Genomic DNA, 27,242 nt, shown 5'->3' with positions numbered 1-27,242 from the left:
AAAATATCAAGTTTCTATGTACTGTTACATGTCCCTTTTTGTTAAAAGATAAAAAACTATTGGGGATCTCTGGTGGCTCAGCAGTTTAGTGCCTGCCTTTGGCCCAGGGCATGATCCTTGAGTCCCAGGATCAAGTCCCACATTAGGCTCTCTGCATAGAGCCTGCTTCTCCCTCTGCCTGTGTCTCTGCTTGCCTCCCTCTCTCTATCTCTGTCTCTCATGAATAAATAAGCAAAATCTTTAAAAAAAAAAAAAAAAAAGATAAAAAACTATTTAATCATATGGATTAATACCTGCATTTATATATGCACAGAAAAAGACTAAGGATACACCCTGAGTTCACCTCAGGAACAGAAACAGAGTGAAAGAAAACTTGCATTTTCACTTTTGCACAATCTATATTAATAGTCGTTGTTATAAAGTTATTTCCAAGAAAAAAAAAAAAAAGAATGAATGTTCTTTTTCCTCTTCTGCCTTCCCCAGATCTACCAATTTTCAATGGATCAAAGTTGGAGTTCATCATTTTACCATAATAGAACCTTCAAATCAAAATGATGTGCATCACAGCCCTTTGTCTACAAACCTATCCTTTAATAATTTATTCAAAGACACTTTTCTGTATAAATAATAGGCTCCGCAATGAGACAGTCAACAATATGTATAACTGAAGATGTCAGGAACATTCTAGGTGGAACAATCTCACACCACAACTTTTGAAGAAACTTTTCAAAAGAGCTCAAAAGTTCTTTGATCAAGTTTTCATACTTACCTTTTTTATTGGTTGTGAAGTACTTGGAGTCAGTCATGGTTCTGGATCTTTAATGTGCACCTTCAACGAGAAAAAAAAAATCTTTATCCAAATGATTTATGTCCAGCAGACATCTGATTAATTTTAAGGCCATTTATAAGAATTTCTATACTCAAATGAGTATTTTCTTCCTTACCACCATTATTGGTGACTCAAGGGATGCTAAGATAATTAAGAACGTAACTCTTGCCTCAAGATCTAACCAGAGCAAAATCCATAGGCTAACTGGAATGCACTAATAATCTAAACCTATTGTGGCCTTGTAATTTTATCCATAATTATCTCTTCAAAGCCTCCAAGACCTAAAGCTAGACCTTTCTGCAAATACATCTCCAATTAGGCGCTCAAATATTTAAAATAAGAAAAAGTTTTGAAAGCTCTCTCCACTACTTTCCATTCAGGAAAATCTGATTTATTTCCTACTCAAGATGGAGTCATTCCAAAGCACATATCCTGAAGCAATGGTAAGGCTGAAAGAGAAGATAATTGTGCCAACCTATTCACCATTACATGAATCTCTTTTTTTGTTTTTTGTTTTGTTTTTTACATGAATCTCTTGAAAAAAGTAATTTCTCTCAGAATAAAAAGCCTACATTAATAGGATGATATTCTTTCACAAGTATCTTTTTTTTCCCCCTAAAGATTTATTCATGAGACCCAGAGAGAGAGAGAGAGAGAGAGAGAGAGAGAGAGGCAGAGGGAGAGGCAGGCTCCATGCAGAGAGCCAGACATGGGACTCGATCCTGGGTCCCCAGGATCAGGCCCTGGACTGAAGGCAGCGCTAAACCACTGAGCCACCCGAGCTGCCTCACAACAAGTATCTAGAGACAAATATACCTTGCACATCGATTTATTATAGTTTTCATATTTGCAACAATCTATACTTAGCCCAAAAGCATTCCCAAATAATAAATAATACACTTTACAGTTAAAAACAAGGCAAAAAAAAAAAAAAAAAAAAGATTATCCAGTCACATTGCATATAAAAGACAATCAGAACTGGTGTTAAAACTTAAAAGACCATGGATCCCAGCCTCAAATTTAATTCTTCTGTTCAATTCCCAGGAGATTTACTCTGACACATGGTTCTACTAGTGAAACAAAAATGGCAAAAATGACTGGTCACATTTCTCCCCCAAATAATTAGACAATGTTTTCTGATTTAAGTCACACGACTTTGTCCAAGGTACTTGATATCTTTAAATGTATTAAAATTTTCATTTAATAATATTTCTTCAGCACTCAGAAATGTGTTTCTTCCTTACCATCCTCATTAACAATACTTATTACCAGATTTGGGACTGATGCCTGGCACCTGCTCATTGTCAGGCCAAAACAACATGAGTGATAATACATTTGGCAAACTTGAGCAATACCACATTTGGCAAACAACAGTAAATAGAGAGAAAAGATCTAAGCAATAAATCACTGTAATTAAGGAAAAGGAAAAAGAACCAAATAAACATGAAATAATGAAAAAAGCCTGGCTCAAATCTGATCTCTAAAATGTGCTACTTGGATAGCCTAAGGGAAATTAGACTCAGCTGAGATCTTTAAAAGTCACTACTATTTACAGTCCTGATCCTTATGCAAGAATGCTTTAGGTTGTACTAGAATTTCACAAAATTACTTCTTAAAAGATGTGAGCTAGAACTCACAAATATTACAGAATACACAAATTCCCATTTTGATAGCTCTTATAATTAAAAATTAACCTGTAACAGGGGTTTGCCTTATGCAATATTTTCATAATGTCTTTCTTTAAAAAAAAAAAAAGATTTTATTTATTTATTCATGAGACACACAGAGAGAGAGGCAGAGACACAGACGGAGAGAGAAGCAGGCTCCACGCAGGGAACCCAATGTGGGACCCGATCCTGGAACTCTGGGACAACGCTCTGGGCCGAAGGCAGGCACTCAACCACTGAGCCACCCAGGAGTCCCTCATAATGCCTTTCTAGCAAAAATTCAAAGAACACTATAATAATTTAATCCATTCACAATGCACACTAAATGTGAAATGGCAAACTGAAGAAAAGAGTCCTTCACATAACAGATCTGGAATAAATCTGAAGTTATCATGTAAGAACTCATATATACAAAGAGAGAAACCGGTATACAGAAATGATTATTAGACAGGAGAGCCATAGCTCAAGGCCATTATGGTCTGTCTAGGATGTTATTATGCCATTTTAAGTCCACAGAATCCTCAAAACTTAAAACTTACTTAGGATCTAAAAACAAAATCTGCTTGAAAACAAAATTTTTCATCCAGTTTCTTTGAAAAGGGGCACAAAAATTATTGTTTTCTATAGATCTCATACACATATACACATATTAAATCCTTAAGGGGAGCCTTAATTAACCAGACTGTTAAACATAAAATTAACCTTGTCTTAAATTCTACCTTTATTAGTGACCCACACATTTCACTATCTCCCTTAAATTTCATTGTCAAGAATGTATTTCTGTCCTATTCATTGTGAGCACTGTGTTCTTAAAGAATAATGTATCCAACCACAAACTTTCAGGGAAAAGAGTCCAGTAATCTTAGATCCTAAATTAAGAATCTCTGCTCTTAAAGAAAGGGAGAAACCTATCTCTTTTAGCTTCCACTCTTGTAAACAACAGTAATGAAATATCCCTTACCCCTATCCACAGGGAAACATTGTATTAAGTCAGTTCCTGCCTTAAGCCAAAAGAAAACTCCAAGAAAAATAAAAATAGTCTAAACAAAAAAAAGTGGGAAGAAGTGGTAGTTGCACAACACTGTGAATGTACTGTCTCTGAACTGTTCACTTTAAAATGGTTAATTTTATGTTATGTGAATTACACTTCAAAAAATTACATATGCATTTTTTAAATGAGATAATCACATGCCAGAGATAACATAACCAGATTCTCCAAAACACAGGATGGTGAAAACTGCAGCCTGCATTAGAAGGCAAAGAAAAGCAGCCAAGATAGAGCTGGGGGGGCGGGGGAGTCAAATATTCACTGAAGAGCCTCAAAAATCAAGCTCCTCTTGGAAAAAAATTTTTCTTTTTGTTGGTACAGCAGAACCCCAGGAAGAAGCAAAGCCATCATGGAATTTGAACTCACACCACCCACCCACCCACCAGATCACACTAGACACTGACTGTTCCAGGACCTGCAGTATGGCCTAGGAATACTGCTACATGACAAAGCTGCCACAGGGAAAGCATGCACTCACTCTTACTTGTCCTCGCTTGGAGTGTGATGTCACTGTATTTTCAGAGAAAGCCTCCCTGCACAGGATGATATATATGGATATAACATAACCTAGTTTCAACCAAATATAGGTTGTGAAAGACCCTTCTATTCCTCCCTCCTCACAGTGCCCCTAAAGAAAATAAGGCCAGAAAAAAATTAATAGGGTCAATTTCAAATGGCTCTTTGGGAAATAGCACCTAAATTAGACTTGGGGAGGCCACTAAATCCCTTCTTTTACAGACTTAGGCTTTACACAGTTGGGTGCTCATAGCAAAAAACTGGCTGGAGTTAACCCAATTAGAGAGCAAAATGGCCATTCAGACATCTTTTATTACAAGGGTGAGAGACTCTGAGATTTCAAATATTCCAATAATTAGATATTTCAATGCAAAGGTAATAGTGCCTTCCATTATCATTTAGTTCATAAAAAATCACAAGACACCTAATTACAACAGACACCTCTGCATTTTTTTTTTTTTAAGATTTATTTAATTTAGAGAGAGAAGGGATGCTTGGGTGGCTCAGAGGTTGAGCATCTGCCTTTGGCTCAGGGCGTGATCCAGGAGTCCCAGGATTGAGTCCCACATCAGGCTTCTTGCATGGAGCCTGCTTCTCCCTCTGTCTCTCTCATGAATAAATAAAAATCTTTATTAAAAAAAATTTAGAGAAAAAGTGTGTGTGGCAGGGAAAAGCAGAGGGAAAGGGACAAGCAGACACTGTGCTGAACCTGAAGCCTGACATGAGTTTGACCCCATGACTCAGAGATCACGACCTGAGCAGAAATCAAGAGTTGAAGGATTAACCGACTGAGCCACTTAGGCACCCCCACATTTGTGATTTCTATTTAACTATGGCAGGCTACATAGTAATGTTAATATTATACAATAAGAAAGAAGTTCTAAAGTTTTACATCAGATTTTTTTTTAAGATTTTATTTAAGAGAAAGAATGAGCAAGGGGCAGAGGGACATGTAGACTCCTCACTGACCAAAGCCAGACACGGGGCTGGATCCCAGGACACCAAGGCCATGACCTGAGCCGAAGCCAGACACCCAACAAACTGAGCCACCCAGGTGCCCCAAGTTTTACACCCAATTCTTAACCGAAATACCAAAACCCTGGAAAACTTAAGCCTATAAGAAGGAAGAAAGAAGAAGGTATGGTATCTAATTCACTTCTTGCTCAGCTTAGGTCAAACCTGTGCATAAAAATGTAGTATCTTAAAATATGGATGTTTAAGGGGGGGAATAAAAAAAGATGAACTACTAGGCTTTTCTTGAGTCTCTCTTAACTCACAGAATGTTAGCTTTTGTGTTAATTTTACCACCCAACTTTCCAGTGAGGCTGTTTACAGAACACACTATCCTTTCTGCTTCCTTGGGAGTTTAAATTGTTAAGATACCTGCAAACAGTTCTCACTTTACCACCATGCTTAGTCATCACTGGAATGTGTTACACGTTTTCTTGCACAGCTGCATCTCCTCCATCTGCTGCTTTATATTACTACTCTTAAGTGTACCCTGAGGCTAAGCAATACACTTCCAGAAAGGTAATTAAATCACTTAAATTGTTCCTCCTTGAGACCACCTTCTTGGTCATCCCGCCTTTTCTAAACATGTGGCATTTTCTTTTTCTTTTAAGCCGAAATGATCATCAAAACAGTATCTGGCATTTAAAACACACTTCTTGGGACGCGTGGGTAGCTCAGTCAGTTAAGCGTCTGCCTTCGGCTCAGGTCATGATCTCCCAAGTCCTGGATCAAGCCCCACCTCGCGCTCCCTGCTTGGGGGCGGGGGGGGGGGGGGGGGGAGTCTGCTTCTCCCTCTCTCTCTGCCTCTCCCCCTAGCTTGTGCATGCTCTCTCCCAAATAAATAAAATCTTTTTTTTTTTTTAAAGATTTTATTTATTTATTCATGATAGTCACAGAGAGAGAGAGAGAGAGGCAGAGACACAGGCAGAGACAGAAGCAGCCTCCATGCACCGGGAGCCCGACGTGGGACTCGATCCCGAGTCTCCAGGATCGCGCCCTGGGCGAAAGGCAGGCGCCAAACCGCTGCGCCACCCAGGGATCCCCAAATAAATAAAATCTTTTAAAAAGAAATGTTAAAAATAAAACACACTTCTTTAAAAAAAGAAAAAAAGTTTAATGAAGCATCAACACTTGATGCACACTGCTCCAGAAAGAAAAGGCCAGGTGAGTTCGATAAAAGCCTCTCTCCCCAGGTAGAAGACTGCTCTGAAAACAAACGGCACAAATTAATTCTTCGGATTCAAAGAACATGGAAGTAAACAGGACATTCCGGTTTCTTTACCTCTACAGCACTTCTCAAACCAGATCATTCCAGCTGAGCCCAGAAAGAAAAAAATTCTGGGCTAAGATTTAGCCCTACTTGCTTCCTCTTCTCTCCTCTTCCCTCCAGTGTCAGGAATTCCTCTTCTGCCCACCCCCCGGGGGGGTGGGGAGGTCAACATCGTAGGGATGTAGTCCTCCATTACGAGGTGGGAGAGAGGTGTCGCTTAACCCCAAATTACGGGAAACTGGCGAGTTTTGCCCGTCAATGGACAAACCTGTGGGGGAATCCCGCTCCCTTTTTCCTGAGCTGGGCATGTCCCAGCCTCAGAGGGAACGCCAAGCGGGGAAGAAGGAAGCTCTCTCGCCTTCGGCCTCTACTGGCCGCACCCCGGCCTCCGGCCCTAACCTCCGACCTCGAACATGATCTTCCCTCCGCTGCCCCCGACTCCCAGCCGCCACACCCGAGGATTCCCTCGCCACGACAGAGCGGCGGACTCCCTTTCTCCAACCCTCTTCCTCACAACGGTCACACCCGACGGCTCACTCCATCCTCAACGGTCACGCTCCTAGGATTCCCTCTTCCCCCTGCCAGCCTCCAAGGCAACCTGGGGTCCCCCCCCATCAATGAGGGACACACCCCGAAGTTAGCCGCCTCGAACTCACCGGAGGCAAGGGCGGGGGTGGCGGCAGCAGCCAGAGAGCACGGCCCGAGTGGTGTTGTAATGGTTTCCTGCACGTCACGACTCCTTCTCCAGGTCTAAGCCACTGCGCAAAACCCACTTTGCCAGGGACAAAGATGGTGGACAGGAAACTCTGACGTCAGAGAACCTCGCCGCGAGCCGTCATCCCCGCGCGCGGGAGAACCTGAACGGCGGCGAGCTCTGTAGCCTTGGAGACGGGCGGGTTTCGCTTGGAAACCGGAGGCGGGACGCCCGGGGAAGTGGCTCTGCAGAGGGATATATGAAACAAGCTGCTGTTCTCTGGACTTGATTCATCACACAGGCGCTCTCTAAAAACTCTCACATAGAAAAGGTGAAATATCCTGTCCTTTTATTAAAAAAATTTTTTTAAAGCTCAGTTAATGGGCAGCCCGGGTGGCTCAGCGGTTTAGCACCACCTTCAGTCTAGGGCCTGATTCTGGAGACCCGGGATCGAGTCCCACGTCGGGCTCCCTGCGTGGAGCCTGCTTCTCCCTCTGCCTGTGACTCTGCCTCTTTCTCTGTGTGTGTCTCTCATGAATAAATAAATAAAATATTTTAAAAAAATAATAAAGCTCAGCTAATTTCGCAGGCCAGTTCAGGACTGTGGACAATGGTGACCCAGCCCCGGACTGTCCACGGGCAGTGGGACCAAAGGATAGTAGTGAAAAGAAAACAAGTTGAGATGGCATCAAATCTGAGTCCAAATCCGTGCCACGAAAATGACTGAGAAATCACCTAACATCTCCTTATCTGTGAAATGAAGCCAATGATCTAATTCTGTCCGGCTTGTGAAGTTTACATGAGATAAAGTAAGTAAAGCACCTGGCTTACAATAGGAGTGCTTACACAAAAGTAAGTTGCTTTTGGAAACCAAGACCTAGAAATCTCTGTACCCCCGCCTCAATCTTGCTGTGAACTTAAAACTGCTCTAAAAATAGTAAGTCTTTGGCTAAAAAGAAAAAATGGAAAGCAAGAGAGCCTGGGACAGAACTTGAAACCAAAATGCAAAGGGGACTGCAAAGTAGAAAGGGAGAAGGAAAAGCAGGTGGTTAAAATGTTTTAGCATGTTTTTAGAGTTCTTTTTTCTTTAGATTATATTTATTTATTCATGAGAGAGAGAGAGAGAGAGGCAGAGACACAGGCAGAGGGAGAAGTAGGGTCCATGCAGGGAGCCTGACGTCGGACTGGATCCCAGGTCTATAGGATCAGGCCCTGCGGTAAAGGTGGCGCTAAACCACTGAACCACCCACCGGGCTGCCCCTATTTTTAGAGTTCTATAAAGTAGGAACTATACCAGTCTGTTCACTCTATCTCTGAGACCTAGCCCCCTCCCCAAAATTTATTGAATGCATAAATATAGGAGTGAATGGTCAACAATATCGTTGCTATAGAGAGGAGGAGGGAGGACTGAAAACTGTCCAAGGATTTAGCAACATAAAGGTCTTTAATGTCAGGGTGCCTAGGTGGCTCAGTCGGTTAAGCAACCAACTCTTGATTGCAACTCAGGTCATGCACGTGGAGCATGGAGACTGCTTAAGATTCTCTCTCCCCAGCTCTAAGTAAATAGTCTTTGATGTCATTGATGGGACCATCAGTAGAGATATGAAGGCAAAAGCCATCCTGAAGAAGTTTGAGGATGAATGGGAGCTGAAGAAATAGAAACGAGTTCTGAATTGCTCCATAAGAAAATATGGCTGAAAGTATATTGGATATTTGAGACAGAAAATAGCAAGGATTTTAAGTTCTATATTCATACGTTTTATTTACACTATCTCTTTAGCAATACCATGAGCTCAATAATTGTTCCTATCCGTAGGATTCCAAAATCTCTATCTCAGGGATCCCTGGGTGGTGCAGCGGTTTGGCGCCTGCTTTTGGCCCAGGGCACAATCCTGAAGACCCGGGATCGAATCCCACGTCGGGCTCCTAGTGCATGGAGTCTGCTTCTCCCTCTGCCTGTGCCTCTGCCTCTCTCTCTCTCTCTCTCTCTGTGTGACTATCATAAATTAAAAAAAAATTTTTTTAAAAAAACAAAATCTCTATCTCTAGCCTTGACCTACTCCCAACTTCAAACCACCAACTTGCTAACCACGCTGATGGAAAATTCTATATTTATGGCCCACCCAAATTAAGCAAACCTTGGGATAAGGGAGAAGGGGTGTTGAAAAGCCTGGTTCCAGTTATAATTACTGGAAATTAGATATGGATTTTGTTTTTAAAAAAAAAGCCAGCAGAAAAACCTTAAAGATTTTGATTCATATCCCTCTCCTCTCCTATTCAAAACCTTTCAATGCCTAGTAAGTCCAAAACCTATCCTCACCCTCAGTTTCCCCCATCGCTATGCTCTTTAGTTTTCTCGCCTGTAAAATGGGGAAATAGTAATATCCAATCATAAGACTGTTATGAGGATGAAGGGAATTAATATATGTAAAGCACTTAGAAATATGGCTGCATAGTATGACTATGTACTATTCGCTACGTGTGATTATCTCAATAAATTACTGTAACTTGCTCAAGCCAGAAAACTGGAGAGCCATTCTTGATTTCTCTCTCCCTTAATGATCACATCCAAACCATCTCTACATTGTCAATCTATCTTCAAAATCTTTAATTCACCCAATCCACTCTACTCTACCACATTAATCCAAGCCACCACCACCTATTGCCTAGACTACCAGAAACCTCAACTTTCCTCCTAACCATTCTCCATATAGCAGCCAGGTTATTTAACTTATTTTGAAATATAAAAAACATTTTTAAAAAGTGCACACTTCATAAATGTAAACTTTGGATGAATCTTCACAAAGTAAACATAAACACATAAACATTACAGGGTCATCTTAAACACACAAACCTCAGGGCAGCCCTGGTGGCTCAGCGGTTTGGTGCTGCCTTCAGCCTGGGGCCTGATCCTGGGGACCTGGGATCAAGTCCCATGTGGGCTCACTGCATGGAGCCTGCTTCTGTTTCTGTCTCTCTCTCTCTCTCTCTCTCTCTCAGAAATAAATAAAATATTAAAAAAAAAAAAAACGCATACAAACCTCATCATGACTCGGATGTATTAATCCTTCAAGGAACTCCCATTGCACTTGAACTAAAATCCAGCTTCCTTCCTATGGCCAGAGTCCTTGCATAGCTTGCCCTCTACCTCTCTAACACCATTTTATGCCTTTCAGTTACTCTACATCTCCTCTTTTGCTATTGGAGCCCTCAAATATGCCGAACTCTTTCATCCTAGGGCCTTCACAAATAGCGCTTCTCCTGCCTAATAATTACCCCCTCCCCTCACTCAATCTCCACATGACTGGCTCATAATTTAAGTCTCAGGTTAATTGTAATCTCCGCAGAAAGACACTCTATTTACCCTCAGTCTAATAGTTTCTGTCCTCCTAGCCCAGACTGCCACACCATCCCAGCCCTTATTCCACTTGTAAATTATATATTTGTTGGGATCCCTGGGTGGCGCAGTGGTTTGGCGCCTGCCTTTGGCCCGTCGGGCTCCCAGTTCATGGAGCCTGCTTCTCCCTCTGCCTGTGTCTCTGCCTCTCTCTCTCTCTCTCACCGTGTCCCTATCATAAATAAATAAAAATTTAAAAATATATATATTTATTAATTTACTTATTATCTCCTAACTAGATTATAAATTCCATGTCTGTTTTTACTACTTCATACCCAGAACCTAGTATACTGCCTGACACATAAAAGTTATTCAATATTTATTAAATAAATGAATGTGCACAGGCAAAGTAAAACTAACATTTAAGACTTTCCATAATCCACTTAAAACTATTTTCAACATACTCTGTACTATTCCTTTCTGTAGCTCTATAGTTAAAGCAAACTATAGTTTACTTCTATACACTCCATGCTGTTCCCTTAGCCTGGAAAGCCCTATCACCGCTACTATGACTTGCCCCAAATGTTCTCATCTTTTAAGATCCACCTAATTCATAAAACTCAGTGGACATCTGTTTTGGTATGAGGTACAGAAGGTACCAGGTTACGTCATTGTATTAGAAAGCAACTGGCAAAGAGAAGCTGAAATAAAATAGGATAGAAACGTTCTTCCCTTTGGTTATGTAGGCCAATATAGGGTTTCTATTTAAGCTGGTCTGTAGTGCCTTATTTTTCCCAGCTGATTGTTATCTCTTCTAAATTCACATACTGGGGCAGCCTGGGTGGCTCAGCGGTTTAGCGCCGCCTTCAGCCCAGGGCGTGATCCTGGAGACCCTGGATTGAGTCCCACGTCGGGCTCCCTGCATGGAGCCCGCTTCTCCCTCTGCCTGTGTCTCTGCCTCTCTGTGTGTGTGTGTCTCTCATGAATAAATAAATAAAATCTTAAAAAAAAAAAATTCACATACTAACCTGGTGGCTCTGAATACCTCTTCATGTAAAAACGCTTTTTATGTGTTTCATTTATTACAATATAAACCCGAGAATGGGACTTATGATGAGGTGGTTATTATTTGTTGGCTTTAATAATTGCCATTAATTGCAGCATCTGGACTGCTCAGTCAGTTAAGTGTTCAACTCTTGATTTTGGCTCAGGTCAGCATCTTAGGGTGGTGAGTTCAAGCTGGTGTGGGGCTCTGCACACAGTGTGAAGTCCACTTGAGATTCTCTCTTTTCCTCTCCCAGCTTGCACACTCTCACTAAAATATATAAAAACATTTTTAAAAATTGACATTAGTTATTTTTTTACTGCCATAAAGCGGAGGCCTCTCTTCCAGGAACCGCAGGAACCTTTCTCATCCTTTTTTTTCATAATTCCAATTTACTTTTGGGGTATCCTCAAAGGACTATTTAATCAAGGCATCTTGCCCTCATTTTTCCCCCAAGATTTACTTATTTAGAGAGAGCGAGTAAACAAGCGAGCACAGGGGTGAGGGGAGAAGTAGAGGGGTCGGGAAAGAAACAATCCCAAGTGAACTCTGCTCTGAGCATGGAGCCCAAGGCCAGCCAGATCTCACAACCCTGAGATCATGACCTGAGCTGAAACCAAGCGTTGGATGCCTAACCAACTGAGCCACCCAGGAACCCCAGTCTTGCCCTCTTCTAAAAGTGAAAGGGAGCAGAGGAAATCCAAACTTGAATCTGAATCATAAGTACAGTGACAGAAATTTGTTGAAACCCATTCCTGCAACACTGCCTGGGTGAGACAACTAATTCTTACTTGAGACCTTCAATAGGGCTGTAGTTCCTGTCTTTTTAGAGATGGCTTTCCTTGTTTTGTTAACTACTCTATATATTTCCAATAAACTTTTTAGTTTAAATATTAGCCTGTTTCTTTGCTTGTAAACAAAGAACCTCATTGATACAAACGCTTAATTTCCCACTTGTAGTTAATGCTAAATCTCGTTTGTCTTAAGAAAAGCCTGCGTATAACAGCTACCATTGTTAGAGCACCTAATACCTCGTCAGATGAAAGTCTGTTATCAATGTGATTTTCGTTGGCAGGTTATTTGGCAGAGTAAAAAAAAAAAAAAAACACGTTTTAGAACTATAAGATTAACTTGCATGATTTTATTGAAAACAGTTACATGCAAACCTTGTCTTTGAGAGTTCTCATTATGCAAACCAATGAACTTTATATCATGAGGTCCTTTAAGGCAGTGAATAATCCCCCTTTATTCCTATCCATTTAGCACAGAAGTGGGGAAGGGCTGGAAAGAGGAATAGCTGGACTTTTAACTCGTCGAAATTCAATAAACCTGTTGCTTTAAAGCAACTCAAACGAGGTAAAGTTGCATACGGTGTAAAAGCACTTTGCAAACCATAAGACAAGTTACGTTAACTTTGATATACAGTGAAAAGTACCATCGACCAAGCGTCCCCAGTTCGTCCTAGTTAGAACTCATCAGGATGCCTCCGTCTTAGCACTGTAGTCTTATCGCTGTGGCACATACGACCGTGGACGAGAGGAGGAACTTTTTTTTTTTCCATCGAGTGTGGCAGGTACCTCGTTATGCTTGAACGTAACTACACCTAGAAAAGTCGATCTACCAGCTAGAATGGAAAGTAATCGTTCCCAGTTCTGACGAACCGCAGGAACCTTTCTCATTCTCATCATCTTTTTAAACATCGGCCGCAAAGCTGAAGGATGCTCTGCCCAGCTGCGTCTCTCCAAAGCACCCCCGGAAGGTGGCAGAATGTAAAATCAACCACCACCCCCGCCGCGCGCAAAGAGAATTTCCGTGCGTCCATACTCCCTTTCCTCCTCCCACCTCTAACTGTATCGCCCAAGGGAACCAAGGCCTCAGCAACCGGCCCGGAACTCTTGGCTCCGGGTGCCAGACGTCGGCGCGGCGCCCCAAACATCTTGTCAAAAAGACCTCTGCAGAGGGAGATTCACAGGTGCGGCGTCCCGCCGGGGACGCGATGCAAAACCGGCGAAGAAAAGTAAAACCAACGAGCAAAGGACTCCCCTTTAAGCCCGCCCCCAAGTGACTTAATTTCAGCGGGAGCGGAAGCGGAAATCCCGGTGGGGTCATAGAGTCGGCTAGTTCCGGTTCCCAGGCCACGGTCCAGGCTAGAGCGCCTCTCCTCCGGCGGCCGTCCCTGTCCCCCGCCGCTTCTGTTTCCGGGTGCGGCTTGTCATAAAGCGGAGGCCTCTCTTCCAACGTGGCGTCGTGAGTGTTTCGCGCCCCGCCGGACGAAGGTCCGCGCGCGAGCTCAGGCGCGGGCGTTTGGCAGCCAGCGGCGGGAGCGGGTCCTGGCGTGCCGGGCCCGCGCTGCCACCTCTAACCCCTCCGAGCTTGCGGGCTTTTAATTAAGCTCTCACGATGGAGAGTCCCTGATCCGCAGCCTCCAGGACCGCAGCTCCCGAGGAGAGCTCCTTCGCCCATGCCTGTGCCCCGTAGGCATGCTCTGCCCTTCGAGGCGCAGCATCTGACAAGTCACCCCCACCCCACACACCACGTCCACCCGCGTCTGCCTTAATTTCGTTCTTAATCTCCTTAATTCGAGACCCCTCCCCCGCTCTGCCTCCAGAAGAGGTCTTTTTTTCCCCGCCCAGTTCTGTAAAAGGAGTTTTGGGCCTCCTGCAGAAAGATCACCCTTAGGTACCTCTTTGGTAACTAAAACAAATTCATGCTTACTAAAGGGCTTGTGGGTAAAGCGAAACCCAGTGCACATAGGAAACTATGGCTGAGCATGGGGCTCACATCACAACTGCTGCTGTGGTGGATGACCAGCCATCCATCTTTGAGGTGGTAGCACAGGACAGTTTAATGACAGCAGTGAGACCTGCTCTTCAGCATGTGGTCAAGGTAAGGTATTAATTCTCTAAAAGGTTTTAGGGACGACTGGGTAAAATTAAAAAAAAAAAAAATCAAACCAGTAACACGAGTTTATTCAGTTGCCTAGGTTTTGAAATTGCCAATTAGCATATAATTCATTTCCAGAGATTTAACAGTTTTTGAGTCCCTGTTATAAGAGTCCTGTACTGAATACACAGCACTTCAGGGACAATAGGGCAGACCCCGAAAGAAGCAATTTGTTTAAGCCCAAAGTATCAGAATTTAGAGGGGGAAAAAAAGGAAATGTGAATACGAAATGGAATGAAATTTACTAATTCACTAATTTGCTTTAGGTTCTTGCAGAATCAAATCCTGCCCACTATGGCTTCTTTTGGAGGTGGTTTGATGAAATCTTCACCCTGCTAGATCTTCTGCTCCAGCAACATTACCTGTCTAAAACTAGTGCCTCATTTTCTGAAAATTTTTATGGCTTGAAGCGCATTGTAATGGGAGACACACACAAGCTTGAGAGATTGGCCAGCGCTGGTCTCCCAAAGAAGCAGTTTTGGAAGTCAATTATGTTCCTGGTTCTTTTTCCCTACCTGAAAGTGAAGCTGGAGAAGCTGATTTCTAGCCTGAGAGAAGAGGATGAATATTCTATCCATCCCCCTTCCTCCCGCTGGAAACAGTTTTATAGAGCCTTCCTGGCAGCCTACCCATTTGTAAACATGGCATGGGAAGGCTGTTTTTTTGTACAACAACTTCGATACATTCTAGGGAAGGCTCAGCATCATTCACCACTGCTGAGGCTGGCTGGAGTTCGGCTAGGTCGACTTACAGTTCAGGACATACAGGCTCTGGAGCACAAGCCAGCTGAAGCCAGCATGATGCAGCAACCAGCCAGGAGGTAAGGCTTTAACGTTTCCCAGAATCTTACACTAGGAAATTCTAAAACCTTAACCTAATTTTATGAAACTCACCCTCCTTGGTCCACTTTGAGGTATTTCATAAATCACAGAAAAATTCTTATGTTCATAAAACCAGAGTTGCCATCCTGGTAACCTTCCTCCTCATACTAGCTACATTTTTGTGCATGGCTTGCTGTGTGCCAGGCCCTGTGCTGTTTGATTTACGTACATTATCTCAATCCTCATCACAACTCCATGAAATAAATTCATTACCCTGTTTAACACTTGATGAAACTAAGCCCTATTAGCTAGGTACCTTGCCAAGGCCACATAGCTAGAAGGTGGGAGAACTGAGATTCAAGCCAGATCAACAGTTCTCTGTAAAACTGTACTCTTAACCACAATGCCACTGTTTCTAGTTGGTATCTGTATGCTCCTACAAATTCAAATATATATTCCTCAATATTGCTAGGTTATTTTTTGTTAAGTGAGCTGCTTTTTTCTGGATATTCTATCTTTTTTCTGGATATTCACACACACACACACACACACACACACACAAATCAGATATAATCAGTATCTCATTAATTTTTTTCTCTAAACAAAAGCAAAACTCTAGTCATTAAATACAAAGTTTAGCTCCTGTGCTCCCAAAATAGTGTAAGTCAGAAAAAGGAAATCATTTAGAATAGACACTAAAGGAGACCATGCCAATCTAGCAGCTACTCAAACTCCAAAGTGAATCAGTAATTCTGATGACAAATAGAAGAGCTACATTGATATCGGTCACTCTGTGATCAAACCTAAACAGTTTCTCCTTTTGCCTCCTTGTTCTATTCTCCCACCAGTGTTGGTGACAAAATAAAGTCATCTCTGAAGAAAGCTCTAGGAGGTGCTGCCTTAACCCTGTCTACCGGCCTTTCTGTGGGAGTATTCTTTCTGCAGTTCCTTGAATGGTGGTACTCCTCTGAAAATCAAGAAACAATCAAATCACTGACTGCCCTGCCTACTCCTCCACCACCTGTACACCTAGACTACAATTCCGATTCTCCCCTACTACCCAAAATGAAGACTGTGTGCCCACTGTGTCGTAAAACCCGGGTGAATGATACTGTTCTTGCCACCTCTGGCTATGTGTTTTGTTATCGCTGTGTGTTTAATTATGTAAGGAGTCACCAAACTTGTCCCATAACAGGTTATCCAACAGAAGTACAACATCTAATTAAACTGTACTCCCCTGAAAACTGAAAGGAATCAGCATTTTATCTCACAACAAAATTATTGCACATAAGGCTGAAAAACCGATTTTCAGCACAGTACCTAGCATTGATTCTTCTAATCCTCAATTCATAATTATAAGAACTTTACACAAGTAGAGTTGACCCCTGAATAATGTGTGTTAATGGTGCCGATACCACCCGCCCCCAGTAGAAAAATTTGTGTAACTTTTCACTCTCCCAAAACTTAACTACTAATAGCCTACTGTTGACCGGAAGCCTTACCACTAACACAAACAGTTAACACATTTTCTGTTATGTCAGATGTATTATATACTGTATTCTTACAGTAAAGCTAAAGAAAATATTAAGAAAATTATAACAGAATATACATTTATAGTACTGTACTATAAAAAATCCACATACAAATGGACCCACACAGTTCAAATCTGTGTTCAAGGGTCAACTGTATATGGATTTCTTTAAAAGGATATATCCATTGATCTAAACCTTTTAACCTGCTCTCTAGACTCCTACTTCGAGTTTAGCAAGCTGGTTAGAATAAGAGAATCAGGATTGACAAGGGACATGAAGGTCAGTGTAGAGGAAGTAGATGAAAGAGGATAGTACAGAAGCTTTTCCTTGAAAAGCAAGAGGTATAGAAGCTTTCAGGAAAAAACCCAAGTTAGACCTCATAAAGTGGGTGATGGGGAAGCAGGCCTTTTCTTGAGAAAAACATTTATCTGCCTATGAGGAAGAGATTTTATCAATGTGCAAACAATGTGAAACGGGGACCTACTCTTTATAGAAATAATTAGAAACATTTTAGAAAAACAAAGCACCTTCCATATACTGTGATCCACTTGTTAAGTAGCATCTGCTGTAGTATATCAACTTTTAAATAAGATTCCTTTATGAGCCATATGTATCTTTTCTTGGGAAACTGGTTAAAGAAAAATAGCAGTTGAGGGTAATACCGAGCAGTTTGAAGATTTCGGTGTGAAAGCAAAACTAATAAGCAATCAAGAGATGACATAAAATACTGATTTAACTATGTGCAAAAGAATCTTTTAATAAGGTCTTTCTTCTTGTTAAGAGTTTGCTAAATGGGCACAAATTATTCTGGCTATTACTAAGTTTCTATGAAACGCTTAAGTAAATTTTAAGAATAAATGTTTTTGGCAAAGAGGTGTCCTGAGTTTCATGGTTATGTGGAAACTTAACAAGTACTTGCTTGAGGTGGGGGTACCTGGGTGGCTCAGTCGGGTAAGCGACATCCAACTCTTGGTTTTGGCTCAGGTCATAATCTCAGGGTTGTAAGATCAAAGCCCCACAGGGGGCTCTGCTGCTCAACATGGAGTCTGCTTGGGATCCTCTACCTCTCCCTCTACTCCTTCCCCTTCTTGCTCTTTCCCTAAAATCTTTTAAAAAAAATTACTTGAGATGTTTAAAGCACATTTTTCCTTCAGACCATCTTTGAGGTATTTCTGTATTGACATTTTGCTTTTTCTGCTAATCCAATTCTTGGAGGGGAAAAAACCCTCTATTCCAGCAGCAAGAATTCAGCTTTGTGTGAAAGTCCCCATATTACAGAAACACTTAACTTGCTTATGTAGTAAAATTCATGCCACTGGATTATCAGGTTGGTGAAAATATATGGGTAGAGAAAGGATGAAAATAATTTAAGCGCCTCTGCTGAGAGAGATGTTTTCTAATATTTAGCAATTCAAAGCACATTCTCTGATAGCGCAAAGTTAATAAAATTAAAATTTGAAATGGAATAACTTACAGATTTAAAAACACTTTTCTGGGGACGCCTGGGTGGCTTAGCGATTAAGCATCTGCCTTCAGCCCAGGGCGAGATCCTGGAGTTCCAGGATCGAGTCCCACATCGGGCTCTGTGTGTGGAGCCTGCTTCTCCCTCTGCCTGTGTCTCTGCCTCTCTCTTTCTGTGTCTCTCATGAATAAATAAAATCTAAAAAAATTAAATAAATAAATAAAATACAAACACTTTTCTGTACCATAAGAATATAATGGGTATTTGTTAAAGTTCTTGTTAAATCCCAAGGTTTTACCAAAACAAACACCACAGTTAATTAAACATTTTTAATATAGTAATAAATCAGTAAGAAAACTGAACCAGATTCAGGATTGAAATAATGTAGTCCTCCATGAAGATATCAAAGCCAGATTTTTCACCTCTACCTAAGAAGAAAAACATGAAACATAAAAGTATCAGCAATTCAAGAGTATCAAAGAAACACATAATAAATATATAATAATAAAAGCAGTATCCAAATAGATTGAGAACATTCCAATGTGGAAAAACCAGAATCAGCTCAGAGAGAAGATTATGGAATCATACCCTGGTCAAAGCCAACACTGAAGCAATGGCAATACCAGGTCAGACGATACTTCACTCATCATCGCATCATTGCATTTCACGTCCTTATAAACGTAAAAGCAACCCAACACTATTTTCACATCTAAGAAGACTTAGGTTAACCTATTAAATAAAGGCTTCTTTATAGATAAGTTTCAAGCATGGACTTTTGATAAATATTTTATTTTCCACTATGGTTGCTTTAAAGACTCTGCTGTATGAAAATACAAACTTAAGTTTTGGTTTGGAGGAATTTTTTTGTTTTTGAAATATAGGAGAGTGGAGAAGCATTTATGATTCAAAAACTTTAATAAACCCAAACACAATGCATGATAAAATTCCAGGGATGTCAAAGATTTTTCTATACTAAATTCCATTATAAAGTAAACTCCTGTTCATTTAATATACAATTTGATTTACAATTCTGCAGCCAACAAAGATAAAAAGTATATAACTTTTATACTGGAATCTTCTATCTTAAGAGTGCTAGACCCAGAGAGGCTATGTTTTGGCAAAGTCCACAGCAAATTAACAGTAGAGCCAGAGAGAGAACAGAGATCTGATTACCAAATTTATATTTTTCCACTACCAACTAAATATGGAGTTTAATTTCATTTTTCTCCAAGCCATGGGCAAGATAAAAGAAGAAATGCAAGGGTGCCTTGCTGGCTCAGTCAGTGGAGCATGGAACACTAACTTAGGACTGTGAGTTGGAGCCCCACACTGGATGTGGATTACAAAAAATCTTAAAAAAAAAAAAAAAAAAAAAAAGGCAATGCAAAGTCTAGGTAATTCACAACCTGGATAATCAATTTCTGAATAAGAAAGCTGACTGCAATCACTGACATGTAAAAGTACTTGGATCACAATGTCACCCTCTCCAGCCTATCAGCAAAGTATAGTCAGTATTTAAGTAACAATTCTGGAGACCGCACAGGCTTCCTTCAGCCACCTACAAATGTCGAGATTGATACTCCTTAAAAACTGGAGGCTAAATCCCTGGGTGGCGCAGCGGTTTGGCGCCTGCCTTTGGCCCAGGGCGCGATCCTGGAGACCCGGGATCGAATCCCACGTCGGGCTCCTGGTGCATGGAGCCTGCTTCTCCCTCTGCCTGTGTCTCTGCCTCTCTCTCTATCTCTCTGTGACTATCATTAAAAAAAAAAAAAAAAAAAAAAAAAACTGGAGGCTAAGGCGCATGGGTGGTTCAGTGGTTAAGCATCTGCCTTTGGCTCAGGTTGTGATCCTGGGGTCCTGGAATCAAGTCCCATATAGGGCTCTCTATGTAGGGAGCCTGCTTCTCCCTCTGCCTGTCTCTGCCTCTCTCTGTGAGTCTTTCACGAATAAATAAATCTTGAAAAACAACAATAACAACAACAACGAACTGGCACCTGTTGGTCTGCGTTGGCCATTCAGCAACTAAATTCCATAAAAAGAGAGAAACAAAATGCCTGTTTTACAGGGGTTATGCTTGAGCCTTTAGCTCATCATCCTCTACAGGTGAAGTACATGTTTAAAATGAGGAAAACAGGCTGAGAGATCTTAACTTTGTCTAAAAGCATGAAACCTGGGAGCAGAGCTCCAAGTGTGCTCCCACCACACACACATCCCTAGTTCTCTACCTCATTACACGTTGCTCCATCTAGACAGCTCCATCTTCCCCTAATCCTTACAATCCGAAAAACGCCTCATTATAGTTTTAAAACCTTACCCAAACGTCACCTCAGTAGAGTGGTCTGGAAGCCTCAGTCATCCTCCCCTCTGCCTCCCACAGCACTTTTCCCCACCACATCACATGTCCCCTATTCAGCCATGCACATCCCCCGCATTCCGTCTTTCCAACCCCCCATGACAGAGTTCCTACAGAACCGGGACAGGGTCTTACTGGCCTTTGCATACACCACACTCAGGTGCCTGGTACATAGGATGAGTCTCAATAAATGAACGTTTAGGGCAGCCCGGGCGGCTCAGCGGTTTAGCGCCGCCTTCAGCCCAGGGCATGACCCTGGGGTCCCGGGATCGAGTCCCATCTCGGGCTCCCTGCATGGAGCCTCCTTCTCCCTCTGCCTGTGTCTCTGCCTCTCTCTCTCTCTCTCTCTCTCTCTCTCACGAATAAAATAAAAATAAAATAAAAATAAATGAACGTTTAATTCAGTCAATGAGCGGGCCTCCCTCTTAAACCTTAAGCTACTAGATTATAAAAGTATCAGCACAAAAAGCAACTTACCTTCAACACTGCAGGTGGGTAAGGGGCAGACCCCCGGCGTCTCTAAGCCCTCCCTCCCCTCCCCCAGCCTCCACGTCACGGCAGTCTCCACGGCGCCCGGCGCAGGACAGCCAGTACTTCTATACAGTGGACCCTCAACAAGGTAACGATAATGAAGTCCAACCCCCAACTTCAGCAAAGGCTGAGAGGCGCCGTCCTTGCGGGGAAATACGTGTACGGCCGAAGTCAGGGCTCAAACCAAAGACCCCGACGGAAGTCTGCAGCCCGCCTTCTGAGCGCCTCAGGCTCCTATGCCGTGTCTCGGGGGGTTCGCTCCGGCCCGCAGATGCCCTCGGCCTTCCGGAGCCCGGCCGCAGCCCGCCCCGCTCCCCGCTTCCCGCGGGCGCCGGCCTCGCGGTCCCTCCGCCCTCCCCGGCCAGTAAAGCCGTCGCCGGGCGACCAATCCTACGGCCGCCGGCGGGTCACGTGGGCGGCAGCCTCTGTGGGCGTGGTTGCGAGGAGCAGCCAATCGGAGGGCGAGGCGGCCGTCGGGGGTGGAGCGGCGGGAAGGCGGGATCGCTTTTTGCGTCGCTTCCGCGCTTGGGGTCTGTGGTTGCGGGCTCGTGCGTTTCCCGGTTCTGAGCCTTCCTGCCTGCCTCTCAACCCCGTTCCTTGGACTGTTGGGATGTCTGTTGCCGGTTCCTTGCTTCAGCAACTGCAGAGGGCATCTGAGAGAGTTGTGCCCTGCCTGGATTTCTGGGAAGAATTACCGATTGGGCTAGCGATCCGACAGGGTTTCCTGCGCATGTACGATCCCCGCGGGAGGCCTAGGGCCCGGGGTGGACGGAGGAGGGATGCGCCCCTCTCCGGCCCGGGATCTCTTTGGCTGGCCGGGCGCCTGGACGCTTCCTGGATAAGCAGGAGATGCCACGAGAAGAGTGCAGCTAAATATCAAAGAAATGCGCAGGAGAGCTGGAAAGACTTCCTGGGAGAGGTGGCATTTGATCTGAGCCTTAAAGATGGATAGGTTTTAAGAAGTAGGAGATGCTGGGAGACGGAATAGTTTAACGCCCGTATTAAATGGTAAAGCATTGGGGGAACTTACAAATTTAGGAAAAGTCGAAAAAGTGTAGGGTTTCAAAATTCGGTGAGTTAGAAACACTGGGAGGAAACGTCACAATATATAATGTCCTATAGCATCAAAAGTCCAAAAAAAAAAAAAAAAAACCCAAAATACCTGGGACACAGTCCAGACTTACTGAATCAAATATTCGAGGTTTGGAGCCCAGGCAGACTATTTTTAAGAGGTGCCCCAGGGATGATTCTGATTCACACCAAAGTTTGAGGACCACTGTTAGTGTTAAAGAAAGGGGGTGGTAGGAGATTTGAAAGACAAATCAAGACTTTGTCAAGAATGGCTAGCTGGCTGTGTAGATTATTACACTACTCTGGAGTAACTGGGAAATTTGAAGATTTCAGTCAGAGGAGGTGGATGATAAGAAAACTGTACTTTAGAAAACTAAATGCAGGACACCTGGGTGACTCAGTGTTTGAGAGTCTGCCTTTGTTCAGGTGGTGATCCCGGGGTCCTGGCTTCTCCCTCTGCTTATGTCTCTGCCCACTTTGTGTGTGTCTCTCATGAATAAAGACATAAAATCTTAAAAAAAAAATGCAACTGTGTTTTTAAATAGATTAAAGGAGGGCAATGTGAAAGAAGAGGAGCTATTGCAAGTGATTGCAATGTTTTAGGTGACAGCTAACAGGAGCCTAAATTACTGTTGTGGCAGTAGAAATGGGGAGGTATTATATGAAAAGCATGTGAGGAATATGATGAATGTCAGGTAGGGATCAGTAGAAATGGAGGTGGTATATGAAAGGCAGGCGAGGAATGTGATGTCAGGTTGACGGTGTCAAATAGGAAAATTGAGGCAAGCTCAAAATTGTCAAAAAGATGGGTTTATTCAGGAATAGCAGGGGAATTGCAGTTCGAGACATGCAAACTATTGCAAACCACAGTGAGTCCCTTGAGGGTTTAGGGTAGGCTGTATCAATGGGCAGGGAATGTAAGGAGAAGAGAGCTCAGTTAGAGCCTGTTAAAATAAAAGCCACAGGAGACCAGCTTTGAAAATGCACCAAGCAGACCAAACCAGTCCAGTCATATAAACAAAACTCAATTCAGCTTATGTTGCAAGACCAACCCAACCTAGGTCATTTCTTGTTCATACCTCTGGAAGCCACGTGCAAAACTTCCCAAGGTTGATAGGAGGCAACCCCTGACCAAGTCCCAATCATTTAAGAAAATTCCAATATCAGTTTTCTGTAAATGACGCATTTACGGGAAATGAGTCAATCCTTAAGTTTTATCTCCCTGAGGGCACGTGTGTGAAATTCATTTTATATCCTCTGGTTACATTTTTTGTTTAAAAGATTTTATTTGACATTTTTTGTTTAAAAGATTTTATTTGACAAGGGAAGCAGACACTATGTACAGAACACAGTAAGTGCTTCATAATTGCTTCTCAAATGAAAAACTGACATTATGTGCCAGGCACCGTGATAAGCTCTTTATGTACATCATTTCATTTCATTCTCACAAGAATTGTGCAGGGAAGGAAGGCACTGTTACTGTCTCCAATTCATACAGAAGGCATTTGACACTTAGATTTGCATGACCAGTTCTCAAAGCTAGAAAGTGCCAGAGCAAGGATTTCAATGTCTTTGGTGTTCAAAAAAATAGCTGGTTGAATGAGAGAATGAAAGAAGACCTACCCAGAGTCAGTTAGTGGCAAGGGAGAGTCAGCATGGTTGCTCTTGGTCACTGTGCTCTCCATAGTCTTTGAATCATCTCTCTGAATGAACTGAGAAAAGGTAGAGGCCAGTATTTGGCAGTTTGTGTCTACGTCTAAAGGCTGTGCCCTAACTACCTTTGTTGATAAACTGAAGTGCTTAGTGAATAAACACATCTTAAATTGGAGGCTCTGGCGTTTAGCCAATTGTCAGCAGCATGGCCAGATCCATTTCCCAAGAACTAAGAAAGAGCACTGTCCAAGCTATTAAGATTTCAAGTTGTTTTGTATCATGGACATTTGCACTGATGTATCACAGTCAGGATGTGAGATCCTCTCTGGCCTGATGACCTAACCATTCATATCCAGGAGGCTTAACTAAGGAAATTTGAAGAAGGAAGAGAAACTCCCTCTGTTCATCATTCACATTGTCCCTCCTTCTCCCAATTTGGTTCCCCAGAGTGCACTGAAAAAGGAGGAGGAGGAGGAGGAAAGGAAGGAGAAGAAGAAGAGGAGAGGAGAAGGAGGAAACAATCCAGTTCCTAGTTTTCCTGCCCAAATAATGTTCTTGTTCACTGGGAAGAAAAAGAGGGATGTTTAAGTAGGTTTCAGATTTTGAAGACTCCTAAGCAGTCCAAAATCCCACACTTGAAAGGCAGCGGAAGTAGTAGGTGCATTTGTAGTTGGCAGACGTGGCTTTGAGCCCTGACTCTCTTACTGGCCATGTAACCTCGGTCTCCATGTGGTGTGTCATACTGTTACGCTCCCGGATTGACCTCTTGTATCCCAAAGCACATGTCCGGTAAATGATGGTCATTTTTATCTTTCTAAACATATCAGAAGGATACCAGTGTGAGAGTGAGGCTGAGAGTTGAGCAGGTGACAGAACAAAAAGTGAGAAGGAATTTGGAGGTAAAGTGTGTGAAAAGGCTGAACGCAGGCCTTTGGAGTTTATTATGTTGCCGTGCTGATTGTGCATCATAGCATCTGTTCTGTCTTCTATCCTGGAAACTGGTTCAGACAAACAGGTGTAAAGGGGTAATGCCAGCAAAGCAGAACTTGGTAGGAACAGTAACCTCAGTTACTTTTGAAAACTAGGGATGTCCAGAAACCTACTTGAGAATGTCAGGTCACGATGAACAAATTAAAACACAGGCAGAGGTCAAGGTGGCATCACCCAACTGCTTGTGGCTCCTGGTCGTCACTCTCCTGCAGGGATCCGGTGCTGCCCGGGTGCCGTGGCGTGTGGACCCGGCCACGCCGCTGCCGCTGGTGATCTGGCATGGGATGGAAGACAGCTGTTATAATCCCTTAAGCATGGGAGCTATCAAAAAAATGGTTGAGAAGAAAATACCCGGAATTTACATCTTATCTTTAAAGATTGGGAAGACCCTGATGATGTGGAGAACAGCTTCTTCTTGAATGTCAATTCCCAAGTAACAACAGTGTGTCTGATCCTTAGCAACAGATTCTTGCTAAGGATCCTAAATTGCAGCAAGGCTACAATGCTATGGGATTCTCCCAAGGAGGCCAATTTCTGAGGGCAGTGGCTTAGAGATGCCCATCACCTCCCATGATCAATCTGATCTCGATTAGGAGACAACATCAAAGTGTATATGGACTCCCTCGGTGCCCAGGGGAGAGCTCTCACATCTGTGACTTGATCAGAAAAGCACTGAACGCTGGGGCTTACAACAAAGCTATTCAAGAACCCCTGGTGCAAAAAAAAAAGAACCCCTGGTGCAAGCAGAATACTGGCACGACCCCATAAAGGAGGACATGTATCGCAACTACAGCATCTTCTTGGCCGATATTAATCAGGAGCGAGGCGTCAATGAGTCCTACAAGAGAAACCTGATGGCCTTGAAGAAGTTTGTGATGGAGAAATTTCTCAATGATTCTATTGTGGATCCTATGGACTCTGAGTGGTTTGGGATTTTACAGAAGTGGCCAAGCCAAGGAAATCATTCCCTTGCAGGAGACCTCTCTGTACACACAGGACTGCCTGGGGCTAAAGGAAATGGATAATGCAGGACAGCTAGTGTTCCTGGCTGTAGAAGGGGGACCATCTTCAACTGTCTCAGGAATGGTTTTATGCCCACATCATACCCTTCCTTGGGTGAAACCCTTGTAATCTGCACCAGAGCTCAGGGAGCTCCGAGCACTTCTAAACCAGTAGGAGACCATTACCCTCATGCCTAAGCCTAAGCTCCCATCCAGCTTGCAACTAATCCTTCCCTCTAGTTATCACCTATCATGCACTGCTCAGAAAGATCTAAGACTTGGGATCCCTGGGTGGCGCAGCGGTTTGGCGCCTGCCTTTGGCCCAGGGCGCGATCCTGGAGACCCGGGATTGAATCCCACATCAGGCTCCCGGCGCATGGAGCCTGCTTCTCCCTCTGCCTGTGTCTCTGCCTCTCTCTCTTTCTCTCTGTATGACTATCATAAATAAATAAAATTTAAAAAAAAAAATTAAAAAAAAAGAAAGATCTAAGACTCGAATCTTATACTTTGCTTCATCCTATCAGCATATGGTGTTGAATGCAAGTTTTATTAGTTAATAACCATGCATGGAGATTATTTTACAACCCCTTGATGTGGTCAGGCTGCCTTAGGAAACCGAGTCTGCTGCAGATCAGTGTCAGAACTGTGCCCAGACAAGGATGAAACTGAAGCAATTAGAGTCTAAGGGCAGACACCTTTTCCAGAAAAGCCTCACCACATTTCAAACCCAAGAGGTGGCCAGTATCCAGCGTTGTGACCATAAATGCTTTCTCGGTTTTGCTGCTGGAGTTACAACCAGTGCTTGGGAAAATATTGCTTAGATAGCGTTTCTGCATTCTTTCTTGAGGCTACCCTCTTTACACAGTACGTTGTCTTCTGTGGTGTCTCAGCATTTGGCCTGTTCTGCTGGGCCACCATCTTGTCTCAGCAGCACTCTTTTGGTCTCTTCAGGTAGTGCTGACTTAATTGCTCTGTTACAAAAGAGGGGAAGTAGTGCCCAATTGGATTGCTTAAGGTAGGGGCGCAGGGGTGGGGGGGTGGCATCGTGCTTAACTTAAGGGAGTGAAGAAAAATGTACAACTCTGTATGTCAACTATACTTCAATTGAGCAAACGGTGTACAAGCAGAAATGAAAATGAGGACGCAGCTGCTCCCTTCCACTCCATCCTTGATTAACCTGTCCCCTTCTCAGTGTGGCCAGTGGTCTGCATTCTAGAATCACTCTGTTGCTGGTGTTAGCAGACGATGGGAAGAGATCGGGCTTTCTAACTCCCATCTCAAAAGACTATAGTACACTCTAAACTATTTCTGATGCATTTAATGAAAAAAAAAAAAGATTATTTGTTCAAAAAGCTTGGGGGAGTATTGCACATCCCTTTTCTCCTGTTGGAGATCAACTCACATTAGGCTACTAAGGATTGAGAATTCCAGCTACAATAAAGAAAACTAACCTTTACCTACTGTTTGC

The 27,242-nt window shown here is 43.0% G+C and overlaps 2 protein-coding genes, 1 long non-coding RNA gene, 1 other non-coding gene and 1 pseudogene across 5 annotated transcripts in view; 2 read left to right on the top strand and 3 right to left on the bottom strand.

The window, feature by feature from the left end:
• Positions 1 to 7,139, bottom strand: part of AP2B1 (adaptor related protein complex 2 subunit beta 1) — a 132,785-nt gene extending 125,646 nt beyond the window's left edge. For both annotated transcript variants that reach the window (XM_041724558.1, XM_041724559.1), the window contains exons 1-2: positions 6,998 to 7,139; positions 770 to 829 (exon numbers count right to left, since the gene is read on the bottom strand). In XM_041724558.1, the coding sequence (XP_041580492.1) occupies positions 770 to 806 (37 nt within the window). In that variant the 5' untranslated portion in view covers positions 807 to 829; positions 6,998 to 7,139. The remainder of the gene's footprint in view (positions 1 to 769; positions 830 to 6,997) is intronic.
• A 6,398-nt stretch (positions 7,140 to 13,537) lies between these two features.
• Positions 13,538 to 17,584, top strand: PEX12 (peroxisomal biogenesis factor 12). The gene is made up of 3 exons (XM_041724560.1): positions 13,538 to 14,303; positions 14,627 to 15,180; positions 16,030 to 17,584. Exons 1-3 carry the CDS (start codon positions 14,178 to 14,180, stop codon positions 16,427 to 16,429), a joined length of 1,080 nt encoding a protein of 359 aa, XP_041580494.1. The 5' UTR covers positions 13,538 to 14,177; the 3' UTR covers positions 16,430 to 17,584.
• Positions 17,585 to 18,493: 909 nt separating this feature from the next.
• On the bottom strand, positions 18,494 to 21,410 carry LOC121473522. The gene is made up of 2 exons (XR_005983161.1): positions 21,006 to 21,410; positions 18,494 to 18,603 (listed from the first exon to the last, which is right to left on the bottom strand). It is a non-coding gene; the product is annotated as an uncharacterized LOC121473522 (long non-coding RNA).
• LOC121474348 lies at positions 18,734 to 18,830 on the bottom strand. The gene has a single exon (XR_005983358.1). It is a non-coding gene; the product is annotated as a Z30 small nucleolar RNA (small nucleolar RNA).
• Positions 21,411 to 24,892: 3,482 nt separating the features above from the next.
• LOC121473964 lies at positions 24,893 to 25,893 on the top strand (annotated as a pseudogene).
• Positions 25,894 to 27,242: the final 1,349 nt, after the last annotated feature.

This window comes from Vulpes lagopus, chromosome 12 (assembly GCF_018345385.1).
Source record: "Vulpes lagopus strain Blue_001 chromosome 12, ASM1834538v1, whole genome shotgun sequence".
NCBI lineage: Eukaryota > Metazoa > Chordata > Mammalia > Carnivora > Canidae > Vulpes > Vulpes lagopus.
The sequence above is the reverse complement of the archived record's forward strand: the minus strand, read 5'-3'. Positions and strand labels throughout refer to the sequence as shown.